The 24,327-nt window shown below is 40.6% G+C and overlaps 2 protein-coding genes across 6 annotated transcripts; both read left to right on the forward strand.

Annotated features, from left to right (window-relative positions):
• The first annotated feature begins 182 nt into the window (after window positions 1–182).
• On the forward strand, window positions 183–6,314 carry LOC132167985 (putative disease resistance RPP13-like protein 1). Of its 5 annotated transcripts, none has more exons than XM_059579042.2 (5): window positions 183–3,985; window positions 4,100–4,193; window positions 4,319–4,408; window positions 4,495–4,630; window positions 5,875–6,314. In XM_059579042.2, exon 1 carries the CDS (start codon window positions 257–259, stop codon window positions 3,953–3,955), a length of 3,699 nt encoding a protein of 1,232 aa, XP_059435025.2. In that variant the 5' UTR covers window positions 183–256; the 3' UTR covers window positions 3,956–3,985; window positions 4,100–4,193; window positions 4,319–4,408; window positions 4,495–4,630; window positions 5,875–6,314. The 5 variants fall into 5 exon arrangements, with proteins under 5 accessions (XP_059435025.2, XP_059435027.2, XP_088369120.1 ...); XM_059579044.2 differs by having other exon boundaries at window positions 4,367–4,408; XM_088512994.1 differs by having other exon boundaries at window positions 4,367–4,630.
• LOC132186352 (U-box domain-containing protein 24) lies at window positions 4,471–23,970 on the forward strand. The gene is given in 5 exon segments (XM_088512521.1): window positions 4,471–4,630; window positions 9,694–9,905; window positions 9,907–10,167; window positions 10,273–10,573; window positions 22,508–23,970. Coding segments are annotated over 5 exon segments (2,397 nt in total).
• The last annotated feature ends 357 nt before the right edge of the window (window positions 23,971–24,327 follow it).

Here is a 24,327-nt window from a genome sequence, read left to right on the forward strand (position 1 = left end):
CTAAGAAAAAACAAAAGGTGTTTGTGTAAGAAATTTTCTATCAAAAAAGCCGCTTTAAACGGGCTTTTTGACGCTTTCGCCGCTTTTTAGAAAAAGTGCCGCGTTAACTTTGAAGAGTCCGCCAAAAAAAAAAAAAAAAAAAAACCAGTTCTTCGATATAAAAGGCTATATATTGGTTGCAATCTGATCATGCTCTGCTGTGTACGATCGTCTATTTTATTTCCATTGAATTTTTTCCGTTGCAAAGAAGAAAACAATGGCCGATGTGGGAGGAGCGCTTCTCTCTGTTTTCTTCGATAGTTTATTAAAAAAAATGAATCTGGGGGTGCTTGACTTCTTTCGGGGACGAAAACTCGCCGATGGGCCCTTAAGAAAGCTGAAGATAGCATTGCTATCTGTGAAATCAGTGGTCGAGGACGCGGAGGACAAGGAACTCACGAAGCCTGCTGTGAAAGAGTGGCTTGATGAGCTGAAAGATGCTCTCTATGATGCAGAGGACATCTTGGATGAGATTGATACAGAAATCCGGACACGCGAGTTGGCTGCTGAATTTGAAACCACTGCAATAAAGGTACGAAACTCTGTCTCTGCTTATTTTAATCCTTTTTTCAAGGAGATGAAACCGAAGATGGAAGAGGTACTTGACAGATTGGAATATCTAGCAAAGCAAAAGGATGTCTTAGGTCTAAGACCAGGTGTTGGAGGGAAATCTTCAGAAAGATTGCCCTCCACTTGTTTGGTTGAAGAATCTGGTATTTTTGGTAGGGATGATGATAAGGAGAAAGTAGTTAACTTGTTGCTCTCGGACGATGCAATCGCTGGTGCGATGAGTGTGATTGGCATAGTGGGTATGGGGGGAATTGGGAAGACCACCCTTGCTCAGCTTGTATACAAGGACCAGAGGGTGAATGAGCATTTTGACCTGAAGGCATGGGTGTGTGTTTCACAGGAATTTGACGTGTTCAGGGTAACGAAAACAATTATAGAGGCAGTAACTTCGTCAAATTGTGATATTAAGGATCTGAATTTGCTTCAAGTTAGACTAAAGGGGAAGTTGATGGGGAAAAAGTTCCTACTTGTTTTAGATGATGTTTGGAATAGGAATTATGCTGATTGGGAGCTTTTAAGTAGACCCTTTAAATTTGGGGCACAAGGATGTAGGGTTATTGTAACAACACGTGATGACAATGTTGCATTAGCCATGTGGACTACTCTACCTTATCATCTAAACAAGTTAACAGAAGAAGATTGTTGGTCGCTATTTGCAAAATATGCATTTCACGATGGTAACCTTGATGCCCGACCAGAGCTAGAGGTAATAGGTAGACAAATTGTGAAAAAGTGCCAAGGCCTACCTTTAGCAACCAAAACAATTGGAGCTCTCTTGAGGTCGAAACTGGATGTTGGTGAATGGGATAAGATACTAAAGAGTGAAATTTGGGATTTAGCAATTGCCACGACAAACATACTTCCTGCTTTAAGATTAAGTTACAAATATCTACCTTCACATCTAAAGGGATGCTTTTCTTATTGTTCAATATTCCCAAAGAATCATGCGTTTGAAAAGGATCAAGTAGTCTTGTTGTGGATGGCTGAAGGTTTATTGCAAGGACTCAAAAACAAAACAATGGAAGAAGTTGGTAATGATTACTTTCTTGATCTTGTATCAAGATCATTGTTTCAACAATCAAGTGATGGAAAATCATGTTTTGTAATGCATGATCTTGTCAATGACATAGCAAAATCCGTTTTTGGGCAGTTTGTCTTTAGGTTGGAGGCTAACTGTTCTCAAAAAATTGTGAACAAGACTCATCACTTGTCGTATTTTAGAACAAGATTTGATGACTTTGAGAAGTTTAAGGCTCTTAACGAGGCTAAGCGGTTGCGCACTTTCCTGCCATTAGAATTTTCTGTCATGGACAACAATTTGACTAAAAAAGTACCACATGATTTATTGTCAAATCTAAGATGTTTACGGATACTCTCTTTGTCTCACTATGAGAATGTGACAAACTTGCCTAATTCAATTGGTAAAATTAAACAACTACGCTATTTGGACCTTTCTTTCACCTCGGTTAAAAGGTTGCCTAATTCTATGTGTCAGCTGATCAATTTGCAAACACTCAAGTTATCATGTTGTAACAATCTTGTTGGATTGCCAAGGGATATGCATAAACTCATTAATCTACGGCATCTTGATATTACTGGAACTGGCATAATGGAGATGCCGATACAATTGGGCAGATTAAAATATCTCCATACATTGACTACATTTATCATTGGCAAAACTAGTGGGTCCTGCATAGGAGAGTTGAGAAAACTTACAAATCTTCGAGGAAAGCTTGCCATTATGAATCTTCAAAATGTTGTCTCTTCTACAGATGCTTTGGATGCATGCTTGAAGGAGAAGAAACACATTAAGGATTTGGTGTTGGAGTGGAAAAATGATAATGTTGTTTTAAAAAGTCAAAGAAGTATACTTGACAGTCTCCAGCCTCATTCAAATTTAGAAAGTCTTACAATCAAATATTATAGTGGTAACAGTTTTCCAGATTGGGTAGGGCATCATTCATTCTCTAATATAGCATCTCTTCATCTATACGGCTGTAAATATTGCCTCAGCTTGCCACCACTTGGGCAGCTACCCTCGTTGGAAGACCTTTCTATTATTCACTTTGATGAAGTTGTTATAGTGGGTCGTGAGTTTTATGGCAACAATTCTTCAATGAAGCCCTTCAGAGCCCTGAAAGTTCTAAGGTTTGAGCGGGCGTTGAAGTGGGAGCAATGGTTTTCTTTGGGGGCTGAAAATGAAAATAGAGCTTTTCCTCATCTTCAAGAGCTTTATATTGATAACTGCCCTAAGCTAACAGGAAGATTGCCCATCCATTTTCCTTCTTTAGCTAAACTTGAGATCAGGGAATGTCCGTTGCTAGGGGCTTCACTCCCAAGGGATCCTGGTATATGTCAATTGAATCTAACATGTGGTGAGGACCTGTTAAAGAATTTGCCAGCTAAAATACAGGTTCTCAAAGTTGGAGGATTTGATGCACTAGATTCCCTAGCCATGGGAATGATGGAGTCCAACTGTTCTCTTCAAGAGTTAGAAATCTCTAACTGTACCTCACTTGTTTCTCTTCAAGAGCTTCGAATGCATGGGATCTTTTCATCACTTAAAACATTGTACTTGATAAATATTTATGATTCTTTGAGCTCCTTCCCATTGGACTTATTCCCAAACCTTTGTGATATCTATATCTTTAGGTGTGGGAATTTGGAATCTCTTACAATTTCAGAACAACGTGAACATGATTTAATGATCGTGAACATACGAATTATAGATTGCCCTTATTTTGTATCTTTTCCAAAAGGAGGAATATGTGCTCCCAACCTTACATTGCTTTGGGTCTGGAATTGTGAACGTTTGAGGTCCCTGCCTGATAAGATGCACTTACTTCTTCCATCTCTTGAGGAATTGCATATAGTTGATTGTGCAGAAGTTGAGTCTTTTCCTGAGGGGGGTTTGCCTTCTAATCTGAAATCAATTTCCATCACCGATTGTGACAACCTTGTTGCTGGACGAATGGGATGGGGCTTGCAAAAGCTCCCCTTACTTAAAAATTTGTTTATTTGTGGCGAAAGGGGAGATGTAGAGTCCTTTCCGGAGGTGGGATTGCTGCCCACCAATTTGACTGCTCTTCAAATAAAGAATTTTCCAAGTTTAAAATCTTTGGATAAAAGGGGGTTTCAACACCTCGCCTCTCTTGAAGAATTGCGGATTGATAACTGTCCTATGCTCAAGTACATGCCAGAAGAGGGCTTGCCTGCCTCCATTTCTGTTTTACTTATCAACAATTGTCCTTTGCTAAAGAAACAACTTCACAAGAAAAAAGGAAAAGAATGGTTCAAGATTGCTCATGTCCACCTAATAATGATTGATGATGAATTGATTGAATGAGCTAAATGTCTAGCAAGAATCTCCACTTAGGTACATGCTTTTTTCTAACATTTCCTCTCTTTTATAGGTTTCTCTTTGTTTTATCATTGTCTAATTGTTTTCCTTTTTGTTTGATTAATTGTATGGAAAATATTTGATCAACAGAATTTAGAAGATCTAAGCGCTCGATTATGACTTGACAAAGCAGATGTAGGCATATAGAATCTGATGCCCTGCTTCTCACATCATCTAATGCAATGTATGTGGATTTTCTGTTTCAATCTACTATGAATGCATTGTTATTTCTTTTTTGATCCAACATTTAGTTATTTTCTGATGAATAGTACTGAAAGACTAGTATGACCTGCTGAACTTGTTGTGTAGTGCCAAATCAAGATTGCCGAAATTTTGTCCTTTTTTTTTCTTCATAAGTGTGGGATCTGACCTACCATTCAGTGTCTTTTCTTGGAAAAGGTAACTTGTGGCAGCATAGGATTTTTTGTGGCTATACTGTATGGTACTTGTTAAAGCGGCTGATGGTTTTGGTAACAAAATGGCAGGGGGCCTACTATCCAACCCGCACTGCCCCAACTGAAGTTATTGCTGTTTCTTATGCCTTCAATAATCAAATTTTTGAGATGAGAAATTGCAGCTGGGTATTAGAGGGTGATATTATCTGTTGGCTAAATAATGCAGGTCCGTTTCCTATACTGCTTTCATTCTTTGTCCTCAGCGTTTTTCATTTGTTTTTTCCTTCTTTATTTTTTGAGTCAAATAAAATATTTACCTTTTTATGAAATCATTTAGATCTATTTTCACTCCCCCTTCATCCCAGAAAATTAATTGTGATATTTCCAGACAAAAGTTAAAAATAGAGACAATTGGCAGGAAAATTTCTTTGCTTGTTAAGAAAAAGTTCTAAATACAAGCTTAAGCTTTCGAAGCTTCCTTCGCTTAATTAATATTTGATCGTATGTTGTTTGTCATTCATCAAGAGGGTATTAGGATATCCAACAGTGTCAGTTATATTCATTCATCAAGAGGGTATTAGGATATCCAACAGTGTCAGTTATATTCCATTCTGTCTTCCATTGATACGCCCTGCAATTTGTACTTGAATTTCTTTTGTATCTGCTTGTTCAGTTAATTCAATAGCCTTTTTCATTACTTTTTGAAATGAAACTTTATTCTTTAATTGTCGAACCATAAATTCTGCGAGAATATTGGGGTGTCCATAAGGGTTTGTAATTCTTCTAACAACAATGTTGAGTTTTTTGTTTACACAATTAAGTTCTTTTTGTACATTCATTTGTGATTCTTTGATTCTTTGAGGCTCACCTTCTATTAGTAATTTTGAAAATCCCAATCTCCATTTCACTTGAAACGGAGAGGATCCCAATTCGTCTCATCTTACACTTTATGTCGTTGGCCTCTTAAACTAACTTATTCTTTGGTGTAAGTTTAACGAGTTGACCTCTACTATAACTAGTCGAGTTGCTCTTGAATATATAAGGCTCGAAAATCAAATTAAAAGAGAAAACAAAATGGAAACTAGGATAGTTCTATGACCAATTTAAATAGTTCTAATAAAAGGCCCTTCTAGACAAAGAAAATGATAATAAAAACAAATCTATAAAAGATCTAAAAGCAAAAATATAAGAAATACAAGACTAATAACTACTAAAGAAAGCAAAATAGTTGAATTACACAAAAATAAAAAGATCAACAAATCGCTAGAATGCTATAAATGAGGTAGCATTCTCCTTACTCAAGCCTCTCTTCTTTAGCTAAAAGAGGGAGAGATACTACCTGAACTATAATCAGACGAATTTCCTTTCTATGGAATGCAAGAAGTAAAATTGTTCCCTAGAATATGACTTTGTTATGCGGGAGATTACTGATAGTCTGATATGCACTTGTAAATGGCTTGTTTTTGGCAGGTGAAAGTGAAAGGCCTCAAGAAAGTTATTTTTTAGAGAGATTTGCATGTGGTGGTGACTGTCTTTCTCGACCAGGACCTTCCTCTCAAGTGGCACCTAGAGCCTTTTATCTCTTAAGCACGGCTTCTTCTAAATCACATTCTAGCTTGGTATGTTCGCAAAGTTCACCGCGGTGCGAATCTAGCTGGATGACCATATGAATTGACATAGTGAAAGTATTCCTATTTCCTATCTGCACCCGTTTCTCCCGCAGTTTGAGTTGTTTTTAGCTTTATACTTTGTCTTTCTTTGTTTGTATGCTTATTTGCCCAGGAAAAAAAGAACTGGTTTGTTTTGTAGGACACCCAAATGTCATTGTTGTTGGTCTGTATCTTGTATAATAAGAAAGTCTGTAAGCACAAAAAACTTCAATAAAGAGGGCAAAATTGTTGCTTTCTAGACTACTTTTTTGTTTTTTTTAATGAATAAAATAGTAATGATTGACATAGTTAACCTCACACCAAAAAGTAATATTCCTCAAAAAAATGAAAAAAAAAATAGTTAACCTCACACCAAAGTCAGCATCCAGGCTAACTTAATACTTAATAGGAAGGTGAATTAGGCCTCCGTCTAAGGCGACCCTAATTTATAAAGAGAGCTCTTAAGGCCTGGTCGATTTGCAAACAACTCATTTTACAGTACCCAATCCCCATATGACACCTCATCCATTCAAGAAAATTGCAAAACATCGAAATGAGAACAAATGCAGCAAATCAAAAAAAAAAATAAAAAAAAAGACCAAAAAAACCCTGTCCACCAGACCTAGCCGTGGGTCTGGTGAGACCCACGGCCTGGCCGGTGTGGGTCGTGGGTCTGGCCGTGACCTTCCTCAAGCCTGCTTTGAATCTATTGTGACCCGCCTCGATTCTAATGTCTCAAAACTCGTTTTTTGTTTCAAAACTAAAACTTAGAGATAGAAAGTTAACCCTTTAATGATTTTATTACCTTAAAGGCCAAAAAAAAAGTGGCTCTAATGCCGGAGAAGATGACTCACGGCCCACGGGTCTACATGACCTGAACATGGGTTTGCGTGACCCACCACCCAGCAACGAAAATGAGTTCAAATATAGTGTGTGTGGGTGTATGATATTTTTGTGATTTTTTTTGGATTTTGCTTATGTGTTGCTTTGTGATTGGGGGCTATAAATGTTGCCTTTTAAGGCACATTCGGACCAAAGTTAAACTCATTTATAAATGGTCCCTTAAAAAGGGTCTTTTTTATACTAAATTTATTATTAAAAAAAAAAGGGAGGAAAATTAGTATCATTTTTTAAATTTAAAAAGATTATAAACTAAAGTATGACCAGCTTTCATTTTGTATTTCTTTTTTCTCTTATTTTATTGAGAAAAGTACACATACCCGTCTTAAACTACTATGACATTATCAATGTACCCCCCCCCCCCCCCAAAAAAAAAAAAATAGTAGCAATAAGACAAAAATGACCTTAAAATTTTTAATAAGATAAAAATATCTTTATAAATTTGAAAAAAAAAAAGGTAAATAAAAAACATGGGCCACCCCTCAAATTTTTATTTTTATTTTCAAAAATGAGATCACCCCCATTTCACCAAGGGGTTAGGTTTTTTTTTTTTTTTTTTTCTTAAAATTTATCATTTTTTTTAAAAAAAAAAAAAAAAAAAAATTATGAAGGATTTTTCTGTCCTTAGGAGAACATTGACATTTTGTTGGTAGTTTTGGAAAAAAATTAACACATTTGGTAGTTTTGGGGTGGATATTGATAATTGGATAGTAGTTTGGGGGGAAGTAAATGCACTTTTCCCTATTTTATTTCATCATTTCTAGTCTTCTGCTTCTTTATTTCTTTGATATTTAATATTTTATACTTACTATTTGACGCCATTGATTATAACTTGTCATTGTTACAAGTTTCGATCCCTTATTATTATCACTGCACTGTTGATTTTAGTACACAACTAATTAGATCCTAATTACAATCAATTTTTGTAATAAAAAAAGGATTAGGCATATTATTAATTAAGAATAATATATTGACAAAACTTGAACTCAAAAATTTGATTAGTAATTTTACATCTAAAAAGGAGAGAAGAAAACATAGGAAAGCAGAGATTGGCCAACCAAGAATCATACCTTTGGGCTTTGGTCTTGCCTCCTTATTTTGAGATATGAGCATAGATCCCTTTAACCGCTTAGCCAAGTGTCACTTTTTGGTTGGGTATGTTATGGTTGTACAGAGCATCTTATTAGACTTCCCTACATGATCATGTAGTGTGGTCTCTTGATGACCCTTTTTTTCTTTTTTTTTCTTTTTTTCAAAAAAGCAGGAACAGTGTAATTTTTTTTCCTTGGGTGTGACTATCGGGGTTCCCATCCACTGTGGAATGTTTAGTTTGAGCCATAGCTACTAATTGGGAAGGCGAATTCGTCACCACAGCCCTACCAAAGTGGAAGTTGGTAAAGCTCATTCTTAATAGCATCTGATTCGCGGAATACTATCGCAAGCGAGTTTGAACTCATGACCATAAGGAAGAAAAGAGGAGGAGAATGAACCCTATCCCTTACTCTTTTACCAACTCAATTACCACCTTGGTGGTCTCTTGATGCTTGTTTGGGTACACCAATAATCTTTTTAGATTGCTTCACATGCGAGGGTGGAGCCAGCTTGGGGAGAGAGGGGACTAATGCAGCCTTTTTTTTTAAAAAAAAAAAAAATTAGGTTTATTAATTGCCTTTACTGCATTTTGACCCCTCTCAGTTGTCCAATTTTTTATTGTTATTTTTATTTTTAAAATGCAATTCTATTAACTGCCTACCGTGGATCTGGATCCTTTAGAATTCTTAGGAGAATTCCAGATTCTGAAATTCCAGAGTCTGGCTATGTTGTAATATATGTGTGTTACAAACAATTGTTTTCTTTTCTTTCTTTTAAGCCCTTTTATTATTTGCTTAATACTAATAGTTTTTTTGAAATAATTTTGTGACAAAAGCCATTTATTTTTTCATACGTTTTTTTTTACTATGGCATCAAATCTATTGATTTTCAGTTTTATTGTTTATGACCGTTGGTCATTAACAATTCCATGGGTTTTAATTCTTCAACAGTTTTGACCATTTACAAGATTTTATGGCATTGTTCATTAACAAGGTTTTACGGTTTTCTTCAATCATTTTGACCATTTGGTCGTAAAGTCTTTCAAGACTTTGGTTAGGAACAAAAAACGTGAGCTTCCTTTATATGTATACATTAAGCCAACTTTTCTTGGCTATGTGAGAAAAAAAAAAATACAAAAAGGAGCACTTGAGATATATATTTTACTTCTATGTTTTCAATTATGGATTTGTTGTTCTACAAGAAAAGATTTGGGTTGTTCTATTAGTCTTCGTTCTTGGAAGTGCGTCTTTAACGAAGGTAGACGCTATAATCTAATCCTGGGAGGTTGCGTGTCAAAGGATCCGATCGCACCGAGTTATATACTCTGGGAGGCACGAATCAACTTTTAAGGACAACGTTTTTGCGTGATTCTATAGCAAATTGTGAGATCTTTCTATACTCTACTTTTCACCTCTTTTACTTTATTTATTTTATTGTTAATATTCATATTATAATTATTTTATATCAATGAGAATTTATGCACCATCCAAAATTATTTCCAACAGGCTATAAAATTTTCATCTAAAGATTAGTGTCTTGCCACGTATCCTACTAATAATAAAATAATAAAGTAATTTTTTAATTTTAAAAATAAAATATAAAAGAAAATAATAATAAAATAATATATATATATATATATATACCCCAGTGGCTGGTTGGGGGTGGCCCCATGTTGAGGAAGCATCTCATGATCTTGGGCGGTCGCTAGGCCTTTTGCTCCTTGCTAGTCTTGACGTGTCTACATTTTTTAAACAAATCACTGGAGATTTGCATAAAGAGTTGATGAATGTGAGGTTTAGTTTGAATTCGAGTCCAACTTCGAGCTGGGGATCGGAATTTTCTAGTGAGTTGAAAGGGGTGGGGGGAAATAGTGGAGGAGAGAATTAGTCTTGATATTGATGATGTTGTGTTGCAGCTCAAGTATGGTAACGATGAAGAATTTAAATTTGCACTTTGGGGATTGAATGAGTTGATTGGAAGCCAAAAGGTTAGTAATGAATTGATTAATGACGAAGGGGTTATTCCAATTCTGTTTAATCGTTTAGGTTCAAGCAAGCCATACAATAGGTTGGCTATAATTCAAGTACTAAGAAGAATGGCTTGGAAGAATGCTGAGAACAAGGTATAGTACATGTGAAACTACTGGTTTTTTTTATTTCCTTGAACTTTTTGATCGAAATACAAAAACTGCATGCCTGGTATGTATCTTATTAATTGAAGTCTACAGGAGAAGATGGTGGATGCTGGGTATTTGTCATTGCTGGTGAAGTCTTTGACAAGGGATGTGGAAGAGAGGAGGGAAGCTGTGGGGCTGTTGCTAGATCTCTCAGATCTAATAGCGGTTAGGCGGCGGATGGGTAGAATTCAAGGGTGTATTATTATGTTGGTTGCGATGCTAAATGGGGATGACCCTGTTGCTTCTCGAAATGCAGGGAAGTTGTTAAATAGTCTTTCAAGCAATACTCAGAATGCACTTCATATGGCAGAAGCCGGTTACTTCAAGCCACTAGTGCTGTACCTAAAGGAAGGTGATCGGCGCCCCCCCCCCCCCCCCCCCCCCCCCCCTTTTTTTTGTGTGCTTGAATGTGCTATTCTATTTGTATAGTTTTAACCCTTCTCAACATGGAAGTAAAAGCATAATCATAGTTGGGTTTAGATGTGCATTTCTTAAGGATCATAACCATTACCCCACGCCCCCCCCCCCCCCCAAAAACCCCCAAAAACACAAGAAAACAAAGAAAAGAGAAACTGTTGCAAAATATTCTGCACATTGCATGAGTCTGAAATTGTCAAATTCTGGTGATACCGTTGGTCGGAAGACTGAAGAGGATCTGAATTTAACCACTTGTGTGTGTAGTGAATGTATTTGAATACTGTTGGGCCATGGATCTGCATATAAAGTCCAACGGGCCCTAAACCCGACCTAAGTTAAATGGGAAGCCCGACAAGGCCTCGGACAAGCTTTTACCAAGGAGGCTTCATAAACTGAGGACGTGTCGGACATGAGTCCGAGACTACTCGGCAGATACCAGATGCCAGATCCGAGACATAACTCCTCGAAAGCGATTAAGTCAAGTGCCAACGGTGAAACTGCCATTTTACAGTTAAGGATATGCAAATATTTAAACTCATCCCAGTAAACATTATCCCATATTCAAAAAAGCTTGTTACAACATAAAAGGTTATCCACTTGCAAACAATCCCTATACAAACGGGATAATCTATTATTCAAATTCAAAGGGTTGTTTAAACTTCAAACGAAAACCATATCACATGTCTCAGGATTCCTGCTCTTATCAAATAACTGCAAAACAGATATTTAGGGATAGGAATCCCGAGATGTGCGGGAAGCAAGTTCTACTCCATGCCTATAAATACAAGTCTCAATTTCAATCAAAGGTAAGCGCAATCCTAGCTCTGCAAACTTTAGTTGCTTAAACACTCTTTCTCATTTTCTGACTTAGGCATCGGAGCTCCCCCGCTGGGACTCCACCGGGGGCTTTAATCCTATTTATTCTCTTGTGTGTGTAGCCTGAAGCGTCCACGAAGCCGTCCATACCACCTCAAGGCGTGCCACGTCACCATTCCAGAAAACTGTGTATCAACAATTTGGCGCCGTCTGTGGGAAACTTTTCTTCAAGTTTCATTCACTTCATCAATTCTCATTATTCCGGTATGGTGAATACACGCTCCCAATCTGTGCGACAGCCCGACATACCTCCCGGGGCTACTGGAGCTCCTCCTAAGTTAGCCGATTTCATGAAGCAGATGACTGAATCTATGAAGGCTTTGCAGAAGTAGAACGAAGACCTCGCCACAAGGCTCACGATCGCCGAAGGCCAAAACAACCGAAGGGATCAAGAGCGGGAGGAAAGAAGTACCAAGAGGCAAGAAGAGAGGCTCGAGAGGGAGAGACGTGCTGAAATCCATAAAGGAAAAAGGCCCCAAGGTTTTGATGATGAAGATGACGCAAGTTCAGCTCAAGCCAACCATCACAATACTGTCTAGAACGAAAGAGGTAGCCAGCGAACAAACCCCGAAAGGTCTCATTGTACTAGATCTAAACGGGAGCAATCTGTCCACCAGGAGGACCGTCATACTGAAGGGTATAATGAGAGCAACGTTAATGCTAACTTGCAGGAGCTTAAGAAGAAATGTGAAGAAATGGCTCGTCAAATAGCTGATGGCGGAGATTAATCCAATGCAGGGGAACTCGTGGAAAACACAAATCTTCCCTTCACCCCTCGAGTCATGAATTTTCCTCTCCCTGACAAATTCAAAATGCCCCGAGTTAATCTCTATGATGGCACCGGGGATCCAACAGACCATATGGAAAGTCTTCGTGCACATTTCATTCTTCATGGGACCCCAGACGCAATTTCATGTAGGGCTTTTCCCCTAACTTTAGCTGGAGTAGCTAAAGATTGGTTCGGCAAACTTCCGGCTAATTCAATAGATGATTTCAAGACTCTTGGGTGCCTCTTCTTAAGTCAGTTTTTGGCTACCCGAAAGAGGAAGAAGAATCCAGCTTATTTGCTATCCCTTGTTCAGGGAAATGAGGAGTCGTTAAAAGATTTCATGCTCAGATTCAACTAGGAGAAGTTGATCATTGAAAATCTGAATGAGCAAATAGTACTTGATGCTTTGATGCACGGGGTAAGGGCTGAAGGGCCATTGATGGCCGAACTGTCAAAAAGTACTAAGTTAGTAACTCTCAGTCAGTTCATGAAAAAGGCTGATGAGTATATTAATCAAGAAGAAACCATCAAGGCTCTCATGAAGAACCAGAGGGAAGAAATTGAAGCCAAGAGTGGTATGGGGAAGGTAACATCGGCTAGTGTTGGAAAGAAGGAAGAGAAGAATGTGAAGAAGTCGGAGAAGATGGTCCCATCATACCCAAGGATGGACCCTCGAAAATTGCAGAGCACAAAGTTTACTCCATTGAATACTAGCATGACTGAGGTATTCATGGAGATAAGGAGGGATCCGGCCTTCAAATGGCCAAGCAAGTTGAAAGGCGATCCTAAGAGACGTGATTCTCAGAAATACTGTGAGTATCATCGCGACCATGGTCATCTAACTGAGGAGTGCATAACCTTGAGGTAGGAGATTGAGAATCACATCAGAAATGGGAAGTTGGTAAAATTCCTAGCAGATCAGAGGAATCCAAGAAGGAATGAAGAGCCTCAGTTACTAGAGGGAGACCGAGAAGCTCCCAGAAATCGAGAAGTAAGGTCGAAAGAGGATCAGCAGTTGAATTGATGCACAATCAGCAGGCGGAACAGAGACAAGATCAGGAAGTCCATCAGCCTCATCATCAGGATGTAGTAAGGGAGATCCACACCATTTCTGGAGGACTGGTTGGCGGAGGAATTTCTAGTTCATCTAGAAAAGCTTACACGAGGAGAACAAAGGCTGATGAAGAAGTCCTATCGATAAGCAGACCTTCAAAGGTAGCAAAGAAGAAGGTAATGGCTATATCCTTCTCTGATGAGGATGAAAGGGGGGTAATATTCCCCCATGATGATGCGTTAGTAGTTACGCTAACGGTTGCCAACCATAAAATCCACCGAGTCTTGGTGGACAATGGTAGTTCGGCCAACATTTTGTATTGGCCAGTCCTTAAACAGATGGGAGTCGATCGAGACAGGATTCAACCATTTGATTCACCATTGGTAGGGTTTGCTGGAGAACAAGTCCAGCCAATGGGACTCATCTCCCTCCCAGTTACAGTGAGGACAACTCCTTGGCAGTCCACAACTATAGTGGATTTCTTGGTGATCGATCGGCCATCTACATACAATGCAATCATTGGTCGACCGTCCCTTAATAAGTTGAAGGCTGTAACCTCCACTTACAATTTGATGATGAAGTTTCCAACCGAGGAAGGGGTAGGAGAGGTAAGAGGAGATCAAGTTACGACAAGGAAATGTTATAATATTTTCCTAAAGAAATCAGACCCTGCTCCTTCGACGATCGGCGTGGTGTGTAGCCGAAGCAAAGATCCCTTAAAAGGCGAGCATGCCGAGCCCTTAGAGGACTTGAAGCTAGGAGAGGGAAAGGTGGTAAAAGTAGGAACACAGCTCGCCTCGAAAATCCGAGGCGCTCTCGAAATTTTTCTCCAAGGAAACATGGAGGTGTTTGCGTGGACTCACAAAGATATGCCGGGGATCAATCCCGAGGACATTCTCCACCAACTCAATGTGGATCCAGGCATGAAGCCAGAGAAGCAGAAGCGAAGGAAGTTCGCTCCCGAACGGAATATGGTTATCGCCGAGGAAGTACAAAAATTGCTCAAGGCTCGGTTCATAAATGAAGTATATTATCCCGATTGGTTGGCTAATGTGGTGCTTGTCAAAAAATCCAATGGAAAGTGGAGAATGTGTGTGGACTTCTCAGACCTCAACAAAGCATGCCTAAAAGACAGCTTTCCTCTGCCACGCATCAATGCGTTGGTAGACTCGATAGCTGGATATGGCCTGTTAAGTTTTATGGACGCTTTTTCTGGCTACAACCAGATTTATATGCATCCAAAAGACCGAGAGAAGACTGCGTTTATCATTGACAGAGGCCTGTACTGCTACAAGGTTATGCCATTTGGTCTGAAGAATGCGGGAGCAACGTATCAGAGGCTGGTTAATAAGATGTTCCGAGACCAAATCGGGCGTAATATGGAAGTATATGTCGATGACATGTTGGTTAAAAGCGTGTTAACAGAAGATCATGTAGAAGACCTGCAGGAGACATTCAGAACCTTGAAGAAGTATGGGATGAAGTTGAATCCCACGAAGTGTACATTTGGAGTGGCCTCGGGTAAGTTTCTCGGTTATATGGTGTCAAACCGAGGAATAAAAGCTAATCCCGAGAAAATCCAGGCAGTTTTGGATATGCAATCACCTAAAAATACAAAGCAACTTCAGCAATTGACGGGCAGAATTGCAGCATTAAACTGGTTCAGCTCTCGGTTAATTGACAAATGCCTACCATTCTTCAAAATCTTAAGGAAGGCATCTGAGTGGTCTGCAGAATGTGAAGAAGCTTTTGAACAGCTGAAGAAGTACCTGACAAGCACACCTCTGCTAAGTAGAACTGTTCCCGGGGAAGCATTGTATCTATACTTAGTTGTTTCTCTAACAGCTGTAAGTGTTTCCCTTATCCAAGAAGAAGACGACGTTCATAAACCAGTCTATTTTATAAGCAGAGCATTGAGGGGAGCAGAAGAACGGTACCCTCAGATGGAGAAGTTAGCATTTGCATTGACTATTGCTTCCAGAAAGCTACGTCCGTATTTCCAATCCCACACTATAAGAGTCTTGATCGAGTATCCATTAAAGAAAGCGCTCAGAAAGTTAGATCTGTCTGGCAGATTAGCTGATTGGGCGATCGAACTCGGAGAATTTGATATTGAGTTCCTCCCAAGGAATGCTATCAAGGGGCAGGTACTGGCTGATTTCTTAGCAGAATTCACCAACTCACCTGTCGCCATGGAATGGCAGAAAGACGAAACATGGGTGGTCTATGTAGATGGATCATCCACAAGGAAGAATGGTGGAGCCGGTGTGGTATTAATCACCCCGGATGGAGAAGAGTTATGCGGTTCCTTGAGGCTAAAATTCAAGACCACCAATAATGAAGCCGAGTATGAAGCAGTTTTGGCAGGTCTCGGTTTAGCCCGTGAAATGGGAGCTGATTTCATCGAACTATGAAGCGATTCGCTGGTAATCATCGAACACATTCGGGGAGAGTTTAAAGCAAGAGGAGATAAAATGAAGCAGCACTTATTAAAAGTATAAGAATTGCAGAATGCATTCAAAAAATTCTGCATCGTTAAGATACCGAGAGAAGAGAATGAAAGAGCTAACAGGCTGGCCCGAATGGCGTTGGCACTAGCTGACGAGACTAGGCAGCCAGAGGAACCAATTCAGACTTTAACAGGACCTGCCGTTGCCGAGACAGTCCCGATCTCAATTACCAAGACCATACGAGAATGGCAGAGGAGTATAAGGGAATACTTGGAATAGGGAACTCTCCCATTGGATAAGAAGTCAGCAACGCAAGTCAAAACTAAGGCTGCTATGTTTACCATAATTAATGGAGTTCTGTACAAACAAGGCTTCATGCTACTGCTTCTCAAGTGCATCTCCAAGGAAGAGAGAGATTATGTCCTCCGCGAGATCCATGAAGGTATCTGCGGCAGTCACTCGAGAGCAAGAGTATTGGCACATAAAGCAGTTAGAGCCGGTTTCTACTGGCCAAATATGAGTCGGGATTCGATACAGACAGTCAGAAATTGGGATAAATGCCAACGCTTTGCCAACATTGCAAAACAGCCCCCAGAAGATCTGAGTTCAATCTCATCGCCATGGCCTTTCTCACAATTGGGGGTGGATATAGTAGGACCATTACCTCGGGGAAAGGGGGGTGTTTGGTTCGCGGTTGTAGCAGTGGATTATTTCACCAAATGGGCAGAAGTAGAGGCCCTAGTGAATATTACAGCCAAAAGTATTGAACCATTCTTGTGGAAGAACGTTGTATGCCGCTATGGTATTCCACGTGCGTTTATAACTGATAATGGGAAGCAGTTTGATTGTGAGTCATTCCGAAAATGGTGCTCAAAACTTTATGTAAGAAACTATTACTCCTCCCCAGCTCATCCTTAGGCAATCGGCATGTAGAAGCCACCAATAAGACAATTTTGAAGATTCTGAAAAAGAAACTTGGAGATCGGAAGGGAGATTGGGCAAATGATCTTCCAGAAGTTTTGTGGGCATATCGAACAACCAAAAGAATACCCACTGAGGAGACTCCATATGCCTTGGCTTTCGGGACCGTGGCGGTCATCCCTGCTGAGATAGGCTCGGGAAGTTACCAAGTCGAGTCCTTTCATTCCGAGACTAATGATGAAGGGCTCAAACTACACTTGGACCTGTTACAAGAGAAGCGGGACCAAGACTAAATAACCATGTCAGCATACTAGGAGAAAGTGGCTCGGTATTTTAATAAAGGAGTCAAGCACAGAAGCTTCAAAATCGGGGACCTGGTTTTACGCAAGACCACCATTGCTACCAAAGACCCTGCGGAAGGAAAATTAGCTCCAAACTGGGAAGGACCCTACAAAGTGATTGAGTGTAGAAGGGCAGGAGCTTACTACCTTGAAAGCATGGAAGGAAAAGCACTCCCCAGGCCATGGAATCCCAAGCACCTCAAAAAGTACTTTATTTAGCTTATTTCATTAAGGTGATTCTTATTTAATTTTCATTTGATTCTTATTTTCCCTATAATTTTCATTACGTTTTAAATAAAAGAATCTCTTGAAGTTTCAATCACCTTTTAAACATTTCAAAGCAAAGAAAATTAAAACTACCCTCAGGGTAAACGACTGAAAGATCACCAAAAAAGATTTATAACTTTCCCGAGACAAAACCTTCAAACAAGGTGTGTCCAACGAAGGTTAAAACTAATGACCTGTAAAGGACGTAAAACCTTCGAACAAGGTGTGTCTAAAGAAGGTTAAAACTAACGACCTGTAAAGGACGTAAAACCTTCAAACAAGGTGTGTCTAAAGAAGGTTAAAACTAGCAACCTGTAAAGGACGTAAAACCTTCAAACAAGGTGTGTCTAAAGAAGGTTAAACTAATGACTTGTAAAGAACCTAAAACCTTCGAAAAAAGTGTGTTCAAAGAAAGTCAAACGAGTAGCCTACCAAGAGCAGAAATCCTTAAAAAAAAAAAAGGTGTGCTCGGAAAAGGTTAAACAAACTTCAGAAAAGGTAATCTAACAAGAGTATGTTCAGAAAGCATTACTAATTCATTCCGTGAAATAAATGTAAAACACTTCATTAAAGTCTCAAGTTTGTCTTGTACAAACAACTTTATTACAAAAAAAAAAAAAAAAAGGTTTCGCCTTCTTTGGGGTCTTCAGAGGGAGCCTTAGAAGAAGGTGGGGGTCTCGGCACCCTGACCAAAAGTAGTCCTTTCATCACCCGAGGACTCCTCAGAACCCGAAAACGGCTGATGAGCAAATTTGTCAATCCCCTCAACATCGAGCATCAAATCCGACCCGAGACTGATAAGCTGTTTCAAAGCCTTATCAGAAATAGAAATGGTCTCAAGCTTGACCATATCAAGGTCAATGATGCGAGCATGATCCTTGGCCCAAGACCGAAAGGTCTCAAAACCAAGAATGATCCCATCAGCCCAAGCACTATCCTGAGTTCAGGCAGCATACGACAGTTGCTGTAAGTAGTCAGAGGATCGGGCCTCGGCCTCTTTAAGTTGTAGCTTCATCTCTTCAAGCTTTCCTCAGAAGAATTTAAGTCGCTCCTTAACAACTGCCTAACCTTTGATAACTTCTTCAATTTTCGTGTTTTGGCCGGCTGCCCCCGCCTGGGAAGCCTTTAACTGCTCCAAGACCTCCCCGTGCTTCTCCTTAAGTTGATGCAGGTCCTCTTTTATGATGGAATGATCCTCTTGAAGCTTTGAGTGATCAGCACGGAGAGTCTGCAACTCAGAAGATAGAGCCGAGACCTTGGACTCGGCTTGCTCCAACTCAGCTTGAGTCACCGACTTTTGCTGGCCAAGAAGGAGCAGTTCTTTGTCTTGCTGAGCCAGCATATCCTTCAATTTAGCATTCTCAGCCTTAGTAGCTACAAGCCTGCTACGGATGCTCTTGGATTCTGAGGCTAACTCCTAGAGAAACTTCCTCAAGTAGCAGTTTGAGACTACTGACTTCATAACTCCCTGCAATAGATAAAGTTAATCAAACAGAATATGACTCAAGCAAAAAGAAAACCTGAAGAGTGATACTTACACACAACTGATTGAATAACATTAATTCTGCCATGCCCCTGGCAAAGATGTCTCGTTCGCTCATCAAGCTCTCCTGGGGAACAAGCTCTATCAAAGCTTGAAGTGGGTTTCCCAGTAATTCTCCACCAATATGAGACAGGGGCTCTCCCACGGTCCATTCTACATTCCGAGGCTTCACCAGGGAATAGCCTGAGGCCTCGGAACAGACACCAGCCTCGGCCTCAGGAGCCGGGGTCGGAGCGCAAGACGAGGCCTCAAGCATAGAGGTCGGAACCTGAGGTTGCTCCTCGGCTATCGAGGACATCACCCGAGGCCTCACTTCTTCTATATCAGCATGCAGCCTATTCTCTTCCGCATCCATCCCCATCGAGCTATCCGAAAATAGGTCAACCAAAAGGTGTTGAATGTTGGGATCATAATGGACTGGTGACACCGACGCCACAGGAATAGTAGTAGTAGCAGCAGCTCCAAAAGGTTCTAGGGGGTTTCCGTCAAAGGATTGGCAGCAATCGGATGGTTAGCAAGAATGTTCTGGTAGGCGGATACAAGGGCCACATCAGGCTTTGGGTTAGCCTTCCTCCGAGCAGCCAAGAGATCTGCAAAAAGGGATTTTCTCTTTCAGGTCTCGACAGTAGGGTCCTTGCCCTTCACTAGCCTCTTTTTCTTCATCAGAGGAGCCTCACGTTACTCGGGTTCGTCCACCAAGTGTAGGGCTTTCCTTACCCTAGACTCGTTACCTTCTTTTTGCCTTTGTCAAGTATAGACTTCCGAGGGGTAGCGCCTGTAACATCCCACCCCAATGACACACAATATTGTCCGCTTTTGGCTCCCCTTGAACCAGACTTCTCAGGAGGTCACCCATCCTATTACTACTTCGGCCGAAGCACGTTTAACTGCGGAGTTCTGATGGGATCATGACCATCACGACTTTAAAACGCATTGTTGTCATTAAGGGTGTAGTATACATGTAAGCACATCCTCATCTCCATACCCAGGTGATGTGAGACGTCACAATCACCCCCTCTTAGGACCCAGCGTCCTCACTGGCGACCCTTATGGGATTAGCCCATTCTTGGCGTTCGCCCTAGCGAGCGCTCGCTAGCGACCTTCATGGGCTTGTGCACGCTCCCCCCATCTCAGGCTGGGCAATGGCTCTAATACCATATGTAACATCCCACCCCAATGACACACAATATTATCCACTTTTGGCTTCTCTCGAACCAAACTTCCCAGGAGGTCACCCATCTTAGTACTACTCTAGTAGAAGCACGCTTAACTGCGGAGTTCTGATGGGATCATGACCATCACGACTTTCAAACGCGTTGTTGTCATTAAGAGTGTAATATACATTTAAGCACATCCTCATCTCCATACCCAGGCGATGTGGGACGTCACAGCGCCTCGGGTGTTGGCTACCGAAGGGCCCATATAAACAGCTGAACCAGAGGGTCTCGAAACCGACGTCCTCTCTACCAACATATAGGCAGCGGTTCTGTGCACCAGTCATAACCAGTTGCTTGAAGGTCATGATAGACTCATGCCTATGAACCCAAGCCAAAACCGTGTTAACTCGGTCCGTCTCGTCCTTCGACAGACACAAACTCTTGTGGAGGCCCAAATGGGAGGTAGTCGTTTCCCAGGGCACTCGAGGCCCCTCTGCTTTCTCTCCAAGAGCAAATTCCCATTGCCCCTGAGCAAAGAAATATTTGTTTTTCCATTTATGGTTGCTGGTGAAAGTCTTATCCGTGAAAAATATTTTTCCCCATCTTGATTGGAAGCTGTAAAGCCCATCACTGTTGGGGTTCTTCTGGAGTCGGTACACCCAGAGAAATTCCGAAACCGTCAAGTTCTTTCCTTCTCCAAGGCCCATGGGCCAAACCACCACACAGACAAAAAAATCCTCCAGCCATTAGGAACTAATTGGTGGGGAGCCAGATTCATGCGACCAAGAAGCTCATGGACAATCTTGGGGAAAGGAAGCTTGAGGCCTGCCCGAAACATTTCTTCATAAAAGCAGACCTCGTGACTACCGGCATCCACGATGGGGCCCTTCTTCTCATCATCAAAGCAAAGTTTCACCATTTTTGGGATATAACAGTCCAATCTAATTCGGCGTTCATCAGCCAAGGTCAGATCAGGCTTCCACAAAGTTGGATAAGTTTTACCCAAACCGCCATCAGACCCTGATCCTTCTCCTTGGGACATAGTTAGAACAGAACAGAGAAGAAAAAGTGTGGAACAGAACAAGTGGCGCAGAAAATTGGTGCGAATAAGAAAGAAACCCTAAAAAAGAGAGGTTTTATAAAGCAGGGATAAGAGCGTAAAATACCAAAGCTTTTCCCGAGACGCGCGCAATAAAAGCGGCAAAAAAGGCGCCTCTATGAATTCTGCGTGACAGCTGACAACCGGCAACTGAAGAGACGCCTGTCTTGACACTAACAGGTGGAACGACCGATATGCCCTCGGTCAGGTCAATCGTCTCGGCAAAATTTGAAATTCAAATTTCCCGCCTCAAAGGTCTCGGCTTTGTTTTCTCAAGTACAGTTTCAGAGCGTTGATCCATCTATAAGTAAAAATTTCCATAATCTTTTAGATCAGGAAATTGGGGGTCTCGGCTTTGTTTTCTCAAGTACAGTTTCAGAGCGTTGATCCATCTATAAGTAAAAATTTTCATAATCTTTTAGATCAGGAAATTGGGGGGTAACTGTTGGGCCATGGATCCGCATATAAAGCCCAACGGGCCCCAAACCTGACCTAATTTAAATGGGAAGCCCGACAAGGCCTCGGACAAGCTTTTACCGAGGAGGCTTCGTAAACCGAGGAGGTCTCGCACACAAGTCTGAGACTACTCGGCAGGTACCAGATGCCAGAACCGAGATGCAACTCCTCGAAAGCGATTAAGTCAAGTGCCAAGGGTGAAACTGCCATTTTACAGTTAAGGATATGCAAATATTCAAACTCATCCCAGTAAACATTATCCCATATTCAAAAAAGCTTGTTACAACATAAAAGGTTATCCACCTGCAAACAATCCCTATACAAACGGGATAAGCTATTATTCCAATTCAAAGGGTTGTTTAAACTTCAAACGAAAACCTTATCACATGTCCCAGGATTCCTGCTCTTATCAAATAACTGTGAAACAAATATTTAGAGATAGGAATCCTGAGATGTGCGGGAAGCAAGTTCTACTCCAAGCCTATAAAAAGTCTCAATTTCACTCAAAGGTAAGCACAATCCTAGCTCTGCAAACTTTGGTTGCTTAAACACTCTTTTCTCATTTTCTAACTTAGGCATCGGAGCTCCCCCGCCGGGACTCCACCGGGGGCTCTAATCCTATTTGTTCTCTTGTGTGTGTAGCCTGAAGCGTCCACGAAGCCATCCGTACCACCTCAAGGCGTGCCACGTCAGCATTCCGAAAAACTGTGTATCAACAAATACATTGCAGTATGACTATATGCTTTATATACCATTTTTATAGATAAAGTATGTGTTCAGCTTTTAAGACAAACAAGCAAGCTGGTGTTTTTAGTTCCCAAACCTTAGAGTATCTTAACTTTGAAAATGTTTGTTGATAAATTTGTTGCTTCTCCAACACAGCAAATTACAAAAAGTTGAATCTCTCTGATTAAACCATATGTGATGTATTTTCAGGTTCTGACATGAGTAAGATTCTCATGGCAACTGCACTATCAAGGATGGAGCTCACAGATCAGTTTAGAGCTGCCCTTGGAGAAGATGGGGCAGTTGAACCCCTTATGAAGATGTTTAGTGCAGGGAAGCTGGAATCTAAATTATCAGCTTTAAGTGCGTTGCAAAATTTATCCATCGTGACAGAAAACATTCAATGCTTGCTTAGTTCAGGCATAGTGGTGCCTCTGCTTCAGCTCCTTTTTTCTGTGACTTCTGTGCTCATGACTCTTCGGGAACCAGCATCGGCTATTCTTGCAAGGATTGCTCAGTCAGAATCTATTCTTTTTAACCACGATGTAGCTCATCAGATGCTCTCACTTTTGAATCTTTCCAGTCCAGTAATTCAGTGTCATCTCTTACAAGCACTCAACAACATTGCCGCCCATTCAAGTGCAGCCAAAGTTAGAAGAAAAATGAAGGAAAATGGTGCAATTCAGCTTCTCCTTCCCTTTCTCAAGTAAAATAACTCAAAAATCAGGAGTGGTGCCTTGAATTTTCTTTACACTCTCTCCAAATATTTACCAGAAGAGTTAACTGAACAGCTAGGAGAAACCAATATTAGTTGCATTGTCAATATTGCCTCATCATCAACATCTGAGGACGGAAAAGCTGCAGCAGTTGGCTTACTTAGCAATCTCCCCATTAGTGATAGGAAAGCAACAGATATACTTAAGAGGGAAAATTTGCTTCCAATATTGATCTCCATTACCAGTTCAAGCATTGCAACTTCAACACCCACAACATGCTGGTTAGTAGAGAGTGTTGCAGGTGTATTGATTAGATTCACAAATCCTTCTGATAAGAAATTACAGCTTCTCTCAGCAGAACATGGAGTGATTCCTTTGCTTTCGAAATTGCTCTCGAGCGAGTCACCAGTTGCAAAGTGTAGAGCAGCAACCCCACTAGCTCAGTTATCACAGAATACACTGTCACTTAGAAAGTCTAGAAATTCGAGAAAGTCGATGTGGTCGTGTGTTCCTCTTTCTGCAGATGCATATTGTGAAGTTCATGATGGCTACTGCTATGTTAACAGCACATTTTGCTTGGTCAAGGCAGGTGCTATTTCCCCACTGGTCCAAATATTGGAAGGAAAAGATAGGCAAGCAGATGAAGCCGTTCTCAGTGCCCTTTCAACTCTCTTGGAAGATGAAATTTGGGAGAATGGAAGCAATTGCGTTGCCAAAACGGCAGGCATTCAAGCCACAATAAAAGTTTTAGAATCAGGGAATGTAAAGGCTCAGGAGAAAGCACTATGGATATTAGAGAGGATTTTAAGGGTTGACGAATACAGAGTGCAGTATGGGGAATCTGCTCAGGTAGTGCTTATTGATGTAGCCCAGAATGGTGATCTCAGATTAAAACCAACAGTTGCAAAATTATTGGCACAGCTGGAGCTCCTGCAGATTCAGTCTAGTAACTTCTGAACAATCCATAGCTTGTAAGCTAGATCTTGTTTGTGATTTTGTTTCATATAAATTTCTTTTAATTACTCCTTTATACACAACATTCAATTCTTCACTGTACATATGGTGAAAATATGAGTATGATTGCATGGCTTGGGTTGATAGGAAAGGTGAGCATTCCTTCTGCTTGTTATTGGGATTTTTCTTGTCTATATTGATGTTATTAAGAAAATTCATATTTGCTGTATGCATTTTTCTAAAAAGAGAAGAAGATTCTTCACATTTGTATCTGCTTTTGTAAGTGCAAATGTTAGAACAGCCATGTTTAAAGGATTATTGATTAATTATGTGTCTTTACCAGCCTTGGAATTGTTATTT

This window comes from Corylus avellana, chromosome 2 (assembly GCF_965113065.1).
Source record: "Corylus avellana chromosome 2, dhCorAvel1.hap1.2, whole genome shotgun sequence".
Taxonomy (NCBI): Eukaryota; Viridiplantae; Streptophyta; class Magnoliopsida; order Fagales; family Betulaceae; genus Corylus; species Corylus avellana.